The sequence below is a fragment of the Pezoporus occidentalis genome, unplaced genomic scaffold, assembly GCF_034315485.1.
Source record: "Pezoporus occidentalis ecotype Australia unplaced genomic scaffold, CSIRO_AGI_Poc_V1 ctg502, whole genome shotgun sequence".
NCBI lineage: Eukaryota > Metazoa > Chordata > Aves > Psittaciformes > Psittacidae > Pezoporus > Pezoporus occidentalis.
In genome coordinates this window covers 83,772-92,157 of record NW_026915839.1, presented here as the reverse complement: position 1 = coordinate 92,157, position 8,386 = coordinate 83,772, and the positions used below count along the sequence as shown (strand labels likewise).

The window sequence follows — 8,386 nt, the reverse complement described above, 5'->3', positions numbered from 1 at the left end:
GGGTGGGATGGAGGGAGCTTAAAGCGCATCCGGTTCCAAGCCCAAGCCCTTCCACTGGAGCTGCTTGCTCCAAGCCCCCCCTGTGTCCAGCCTGGCCTTGGGATGGGGCAGCCACAGCTTCTCAGCACCCTCATAGTGAAGAATTCCTTCTGGATCCCCTCTGGTTCAGCTGGAACCCAGCACCCCTCGTCCCATCACTCCCATCCCTGATGGAGCCCATTCCCAGCATCCCTGCATCCCCTTCAGACACTGGAAGCTGCTCTGAGCTCCCCACACAGCCCCAGCGGTGTCAGCCTGGCTCCGGCCGGGGGGAGCTGCCCCACGGTGCCGTGCTGTGCCATGGGTGCCCTGCACCACCCCATCTGCAGCACCCCCCAAACCAGGGCACGTTTCCTGTCCTGCTGCCTCTCACCTCCCTTGGTGACTGCAGACGGTGGTGATGGGGATGCTGCAGCCAGCAGGAGGAGGAGGAGGAGGAGGAGGAAGCACCAACAGAGCCTGCTTTGGCCTCAGGTCTCCCATCGGAGCCGGTGCTCGGGGTCATGCTTACACTGGTTTCCCCACACAATCCAGTGTGTTTGCTCCCCAAACACCTTACTGGGAGCTCCTCCTCCCATCTCTGCTCCCACCCCAATCCCCCCAATCCCCTTTGGACGCCCCACGCTGCCCCCATCCCTGCCTCCATCCCTGCCCCATGTGCTCTGCAGAGATTGCGGGAGCCCAGGAAGGGGATGAGCACCGAGCCCCCCATCTCCCCCCCTTTCTTTATAGGATGTGGGGAGGCAGCTGCCAGGTTGAGGCTTCAAACAAGGCCAGAAGTGACGCAGAAAACCACAGAGGGAGGAAAACAGCCTCTGCCTGCCCGCCCCGGCCCCACTGCAGCACCCCGGGGCCGGCCGTGCCGATGGCATCCCGGAGCCTGCTGCTCCTCCTGGGAATGTGGGGTGAGTGCCAGGGCGATGGGGCTCGGTGGGATGGGGGGTGCCCAGTGAGCACCCAGCCCTTGGGGTGATTCAAAGCACATGGGGACCCCCCCAACCCCCCGGGTTTCCTGCTGTTGGGAATAATCTGGGGGGCTCAAGCTTGTGGGTTCTTATGGGGGTCGCTGGTGATCATTTGGGGGTAAACCCAAAGCATGGGGGGCTCTGGACAGGCAAGGGTCCTAGAGGGGGCCAGGGTGCACCAGTGGGTGCTGGGGGCATCCATCCATCCCTCTGTCCTCATTCCAAGCTCACTCCATCCCTGGCTGTGCCAGGAGATGCTCTCCTATGGCCAAGGAATAACCCAGCGTGATCCGAGCTCCCCACTCACTCCCATACACTGGGATATGGGGACAGGAGGGTCCCCCCAGCCGGGTATGAACAGGGAGCTCCTGGCCACCATCACCAGCTTCTACCCACCAGCAGCACCCTTACATGGGCACAAGGCTGATCTGAGCCCCCAGAACGGCCTTTTCTCCCCCAAAACAACCGCTGAGAGGCCGAAAGCTGGGAGCTGCTGCCCCAGGTGGGGGGATCCCACGTGCCCTGGGGTGAGGAGCTGGACTGATGCTCTATGCCCATCTTCCTTGCAGCCATCACCAGCCATGGAGGAGCTGCGCCGAGCACTGGAGGTAAGAGCAGGGATGGGGACCATGCTATGGCTCCGTTAGCATCCCTTTGGGCATGGCTCCGTCAGCATCCCTTCAACCATGGCTCCATCAGCATCCCTTTGTTCATGGCTCCATCAGCATCCCTTTGTCCATGGCTCCATCAGCATCCCTTTGGGCATGGCTCCGTCAGCATCCCTTTGGGCATGGCTCTGTTAGCATCCCTTTGTCCATGGCTCCATCAGCATCCCTTTGTCCGTGGATCCATTAACATCCCTTTGACCACAGCTCCATTAGCATCCCTTTGACCGTGGGTCCATTAGCATCCCTTTGACCGTGGCTCCATCAGCATCCCTTTGGCCATGGCTCCGTTAGCATCCCTTTGACCATGGCTCCATCAGCATCCCTTTGGCCATGACTCCATTAGCATCCCTTTGTCCATGGCTCCATCAGCATCCCTTTGACCATGGGTCCATCAGCATCCCTTTGACCATGACTCCGTTAGCATCCCTTTGACCATAGCTCCATCAGCATCCCTTCGACCACGGGTCCGTTAGCATCCCTTTGTTCATGGCTCCATCAGCATCCCTTTGACCATGGCTCCATCAGCATCCCTTTGACCATGGCTCCATCAGCATCCCTTTGACCATAGCTCCATCAGCATCCCTTTGACCATAGCTCCATCAGCATCCCTTTGTTCATGGCTCCATCAGCATCCCTTTGACCACAGCTCTATCAGCATCCCTTTGGCCATGGCTCCATCAGCATCCCTTTGACCATGGCTCCATCAGCATCCCTTTGACCATGGGTCCATCAGCATCCCTTTGACCATGACTCCGTTAGCATCCCTTTGACCATAGCTCCATCAGCATCCCTTCGACCATGGCTCCTTCAGCATCCCTTTGACCACAGCTCCATCCCCCTTTGTTCATCCCTTTGGCTCCATCAGCATCCCTTTGACCATGGCTCCATCAGCATCCCTTTGACCATGGCTCCTTCAGCATCCCTTTGACCACAGCTCTATCAGCATCCCTTTGACCACAGCTCTATCAGCATCCCTTTGACCACGGCTCCATCAGCATCCCTTTGACCATGGCTCCTTCAGCATCCCTTTGACCATGGCTCCTTCAGCATCCCTTTGACCACAGCTCCATCAGCATCCCTTTGACCGTGGCTCCATCAGCATCCCTTTGTTCATGGCTCCATCAGCATCCCTTTGGCCATGGCTCCATCAGCATCCCTTTGGCCATGGCCTTCCGCAAGAAGCCCTGGTGGGGACATGCCTACAGAAAACACGCTGTGGACGGAAGGAAATCCCCTTCCACCCTTGGTTTCCCCACAGAACCCAGGCTGCGGCTCACGGGCGGCGGGTGCCGCTGCTCCGGGATGCTGGAAGTCAATTGGGACGGCAAATGGAGCCGCGTGTGCCAGGACGTTGTGGTTGGAGCCAGTGCTGATGGCATGTGCCGGAGCCTGGGCTGTGGTCCCCCCATCACCGGGCCCCTCCGGCTTGTGCCCAGCACCGGGAAGGAGCCACACCTGGGTCCGCTGCGGTGCCCGGTGCTGGTGGATGCTCCAATGGGATGCGTTTGGGAGCCGGCAAACTGCACGGAGCACGCGGTCCTCAGCTGCAGCGGTGAGTACAGATCCCAGCTCTGCTCACCAGCATCCCCATGGGCCTGGCCCCTCTCTTCACCATACAATCACGGCATGGGTTGGGATGAAGGGAGCTTAAAGCTGATCCAGTTCCAGCCCCAACCCCTTCCACTGGAGCAGGGTGCTCCGAGCCCCTGTGTCCATCCTGGCCTCGGGATGGGGCAGCCACAGCTTCCTTCCTTACATCCAGTCTGGATCCGCCCTGTTTCAGTCCGAACCCATCACCCCTGCTCCAACCCCTCCATAACCACCTTGTTCTTGCTTCAGAGCCAGCAAAAACCACCCCGGCACCTCCTCCAGCCACCACACCGGAGCCCACCGGTAAGGCCCCAGCCTTGCTATGATGGAATGGGTTGAAAGAAGCAATGCCCAACCCAGACCCCCTTTGTTGATTGCTTCGCCCCATTGACAGCGTTTGGGGCCAAAAAGTGATGTTTTGGGGGACTTCCTGCTCTATAACACAATGACCCCCCCCCATTGCTCACAGCCCCCCCCCGGCTGCGCCTGGTGGATGGTGATACCGCTTGCTCGGGCTTCCTGGAGCTGCACAAGGCAGGGATGTGGGGCTCGGTGGCCTCGGGCCGGAGCATCCCGGTGGCGTTGGCGGCCCGCGTGTGCGGGGCCCTGGGCTGCGGGAGCGCCCTGGAGGGCTCCGTTGCCCCACAGCCGCGGTGGGGCAGCCCCCTACCGGTGCGCTGGGAGGTGATGGAGCCCTGCGGGAGCCTCCGCCTCCTCGAGTGCTTCAATGGGAGCAGCGGCCGGAGGGGAGCGGAGCCCGCGTTCATCCGGTGCTCAGGTGAGGACCGTCGGGGTTTGGATACGGGGGTGCTGGGGGCAGCTCCCACCGCCTTCACCCCACTCATCGCGTTCCTCTCCTGCATGCGAGGGTAAAACAGGGGGGCCCCCAGGGCAGCTCTAAGTAGGGGAGGGGGGGGTCCCAATGGATATCCCTGTGGAGCTGCTTGGGGCTGGCGCCCTGGGAAGGAGAGCTGTGAGGAGCGGGCTGGCTCCCCCCATCGTGGATTCATGGGATGGGTTGGGATGAAGGGAGCTTCAAGCTCATCCAGCTCCAACCCCAAGCCCTTCCCACTGGGGCAGCTTGCTCCAAGCGCCTGTGGCCTTGAGCACTGCCAGGGATGGGGCAGCCACGGCTTCTCTGGGGCCGCAGCCCCCATCCCAGAGCAGGATTCCTTCCCAAAGCGTTCCCACCATCTGCCCGCGCTCCGAATCCCTCCCGTGGGATTCAGGGATGAGCCGCAGCAGCCGGCAGAGCCACGGGCACAGCTCCCAGCTCCTTCTCCCTGCGGCACAAAGGGGAAGCGGTGATGCCAGGAGCCCATCCCAGAGGATGGAGGCTCACACCGCGGGCGGGATTCCAAGCCCTGGCAGCCGGTTCCAACGCCTCCCCATGGATCTGATCCCTCTTTCTCCCCCCCCCCCCTTTCAGACTCCCAGCCCAAGGCCCTGCGGAGGCTGGCATCCGGCCCCACACCATGCGAAGGGGACATCGAGGTCTTCCATAGGGACCAGTGGCGGGTGCTGTGCGACAGCAGGACCCTGCGGGCTCAGTGGGGCAGGGAGCTGTGCCAGGAGCTGCGCTGCGGGAACCTCTCATCCAGCACCGAAACGCGGGACCCCCCTCCTTCCACGGGGGTCACTTGTGGGGTCCCCAACCTGCACCTCTGCCCCCTCAGGGACACCCCGAGCTGCTCCAGGATCCGAGTCGTGTGTAAGCCGCTGGGGGATGCTGAGCTCTATGGGGGTTACACTGGGGAGCGGGGGGGCAAAGGAGATGGGTCCAACGGGGGCTCAAGCTCCCAGCATCAGCGGCAAGGGTCTCATTCGGTGAACGCTGGTCCTCTCTCCCCAGGCCAGGACTCGAAGCCGCATCCCAGCGGCACGGCCCCGGGTACCATCGTGAGCATCTGCCTGGCCCTGCTGCTTTTCGGCATCCTCTTGCTCCTCTGCGGGCCTCCCGCTTACAGGAGGCTGATGAAGAGAAGTAGGGCACAAGCCCTGGATCCCCTCTTCCTATGCCCTTTGCAGTGCATCCATCCCTGCCTTGCTCCTCCACTGAGGGCCTTCGGGAGATGCTCCGCGCTGATGCCCATTGTCCCTGAGCCTGCCCCACATGGGGTGGGCACAGAGAAGGGGGGGGATTAAGCACTGAGTACACACAATAGAGCAGACAGGGGGGGTCGGGAAGGGGATTACCAGGAGGAGGAGGTGATTGGGGATGACATATGGGGCCGGCGGGGTAGCGGGGGGGACAGCAGCCGGAGGAGGAAGCGGCATCGGGTCCATGGGGAGCTGCACATCGCATCCCCTGCCCTCTGCCTTCCAGGGTCCAGAAAGAAGCAGCGCCAATGGATCGGCCCCACGGGACTCAACCAGACGGGTGAGGGGGTTGGGGGTGGGTTGGGGCTGGTTTGGGGCTGGTTGGGGCTGGTTTGGGGCTGATTTGGGCTGATTTGGGGCTGGTTTGGGGCTGGTTGGGGCTGATTTGGGGCTGGTTTGGGCTGATTTGGGGCTGGTTTGGGGCTGATTTGGGGCTGGTTTGGGCTGATTTGGGGCTGGTTTGGGGCTGATTTGGGCTGATTTGGGGCTGGTTTGGGCTGGTTTGGGGCTGATTTCGGGATGGTTTGGGGATGGTTTGGGCTGGTTTGGGGCTGGTTTGGGCCTGGTTTGGGGCTGATTTGGAGCTGGTCTGGGGCTGATTTGGGGCTGGTTGATGGCTGTTTTGGGGCTGGTTTGGGGCTGATTTGGGGCTGGTTTGGGGCTGATTTGGGGCTGGTTTGGGGCTGGTCTGGGGCTGATTTGGGCTGATTTGGGGCTGGTTGGGGCTGGTTTGGGGCTGGTTTGGGCTGATTTGGGGCTGGTCTGGGGCTGGTTTGGGCTGGTTTGGGGCTGGTCTGGGGCTGGTTTGGGGCTGGTTTGGGCTGATTTGGGGCTGGTTTGGGCTGATTTGGGGCTGGTTTGGGCTGATTTGGGGCTGGTTTGGGGCTGGTTTGGGCTGGTTTGGGGCTGGTTTGGGGCTGGTTTGGGGCTGGTTTGGGGCTGATTTGGGGCTGGTTTGGGCTGATTTGGGGCTGGTCTGGGGCTGATTTGGGGCTGGTTTGGGCTGGTTTGGGGCTGGTCTGAGGCTGAGTTGGGGCTGGTTTGGGGCTGGCTTGGGCTGATTTAGGGCTGGTTTGAGCCAATTTGGAGCTGGTTTGGTGCTGATTTGGGGCTGGTTTGGACTGATTTCGGCCTGATTTGGAGCTGATTTGGGGATGGTTTGGTGCTGATTTCGGCCTGATTTGGGGCTGATTTGGGGCTGGTTTGGGGCTCGCAGCAGGCAGAGCGCTCCCGTTTCCTGCCTCCACATTGACTCATAGCACGATGCGAACCCGGCCCCGCTCGTGGGTCCTGCTTTGACTCAGCCCCTTCCCCTCCGAGCAGCATCACCTCCAATGGGCTGCTTCAGCCCCAAATCCCCCCCCCCTATTCCCCACTGTTCCCATCTTCTCCTCCAGTTTCCTTCCACCGCAACAGCACCATCACGCAGAGGCCACGGGCAGAGGGGCAGCGGGTGCAGGGGGGGGACAACGACTACGCTCAGCCCCCCAAGAAGAGCCCTCACACCCCGGAGTACCCAGGTGAGGGCAGGAGGATGCTGGCAACGGCTCCTCCGGGCTCCATTCCCAATGGGAACCACCCACCCATGATAACCCCTGCATCCATCCATCCATCCATCACCCCACAGCCCTGGAAGGAGCGTTGCGACCTTCCAGCCCTCCGGAGAACACCTCGGACAGTGACTACGACCTGCACTCTGCGTGCAGAGTGTGACCCCAAAGGGTGCTGGGTCCCAGCCCAGCCCTCCCCCTGCTCATGACACTCTGCAAGTGCTCTTTTAGTGGCTTTCCCTGCATTCTTTTTTTGGGGGGGGCAAATGAACTTGGTTTCCTTCATCAGTCCCCCTTTTCCATGGGGGTAAAAGGGGGGGATGAAGCACCAGGAGCAACCGGATCAAGCAAGAAGATGGCCTTGCCTGTGGTTAGGGGTGGAAGGAGATGATCCTGGAAGGTCTTGCCCAACCCAAACCCCTTCTGTGTGCCCACGCAAGGATGAACGGATGGGAGGTGATGGAGGATGCTGGCACAGGGTGCCCGGAGGAGCTGTGGCTGCCCCATCCCTGGCAGTGCTCAAGGACGCAGGGGCTTGGAGCACCCTGCTCCAGTGGAAGGGCTTGGGGTTGGAACCGAATGGGGTTTAAGCTCCCTTCATCCCAACCCATTCCATGGCTCCAAGAGATGTCAACACCCTGCACTGCTCCCCTCGGAAGGAAGCCTGCATCCCCAAAGGGATGGGATGAGCTCTACTCAGCCCAGAGCCAAACCTGCCCCTGCTCCTACCAGCACACGAAGCCATCCTAAACCCAGCTGGGGCTGCTCCCTGGTGCTCAAGCCCCATCTAAGGAGGCTTCTCCCACTGGAGAGCGCGAGGAGAAGGGGGTTTAAGCTCTTTGCATGGGTTTAAGAGGCACATCCATACCTGCATGAATGGGGCAGCCATGCTTTGATCCCTGCTGAGCGGCACCACCAGCTTCTCCGTGCCTCCAATCCCGGATCCACCACACTCCTCCTCTGAGCCAGGCCAGGCTAAAAGCAGCTTGAGCTGCCCTGTGCCAGGCAGCTTCAGGACAAAGGATGTGAGCCCCTCGTCTGCCTGATCCCGTTGGAGCTGTGAAACAGGGGTGTGAGGAGCAGGGGAATTACTGGCAACAGGTCAGGTGTTTAATAAGCACCAACCACGGCAACAAAATTGGGAATTCTAGGAATTACGTCTTGTTTCCTTCCTTCCAACCCTAGCAGTGCTATTCCCAGGCTAGAGAGCTCCTAGTGATGGAGGACAGGTCCATGGGGAGGCTGCCCCTCTGCTCCGTGAGATCCCACCTGGATGCTGCATCCAGCCCTGGTGTCCTCAGCATCAGGACATGGAGCTGCTGGAGCGAGTCCAGAGGAGGCCACGAGGATGCTCAGGGGCTGGAGCAGCTCCCATAGGGAGCCAGGTTGGGAACATTGGGGCTGCGTGGAGAGCAGCCTGAAGGGGATGCAGGGATGCTGGGGATGGACTGGAGTGATGGGATGAGGGGCAATG

At 61.2% G+C, this 8,386-nt stretch overlaps 1 protein-coding gene across 1 annotated transcript; it reads left to right on the top strand.

Moving 5' to 3' along the window:
- The first annotated feature begins 850 nt into the window (after nucleotides 1-850).
- On the top strand, nucleotides 851-7,118 carry CD5 (CD5 molecule). Its single transcript, XM_062637117.1, has 10 exons — nucleotides 851-944; nucleotides 1,574-1,612; nucleotides 2,931-3,224; nucleotides 3,512-3,565; nucleotides 3,732-4,040; nucleotides 4,692-4,973; nucleotides 5,115-5,246; nucleotides 5,589-5,642; nucleotides 6,760-6,882; nucleotides 6,990-7,118. Exons 1-10 carry the CDS (start codon nucleotides 905-907, stop codon nucleotides 7,073-7,075), a joined length of 1,413 nt encoding a protein of 470 aa, XP_062493101.1. The 5' UTR covers nucleotides 851-904; the 3' UTR covers nucleotides 7,076-7,118.
- The last annotated feature ends 1,268 nt before the right edge of the window (nucleotides 7,119-8,386 follow it).

Excerpts from the sequence above, each read along its gene's own strand:
- CD5 (XM_062637117.1), top strand. The coding sequence starts at position 905 with ATGGCATCCCGGAGCCTGCTGCTCCTCCTGGGAATGTGGG. Across the intron at positions 3,225-3,511 it reads CGCGGTCCTCAGCTGCAGCG|AGCCAGCAAAAACCACCCCG; the intron begins GTGAGTACAGAT and ends TTCTTGCTTCAG. Across the intron at positions 4,041-4,691 it reads CGCGTTCATCCGGTGCTCAG|ACTCCCAGCCCAAGGCCCTG; the intron begins GTGAGGACCGTC and ends CCCCCCTTTCAG.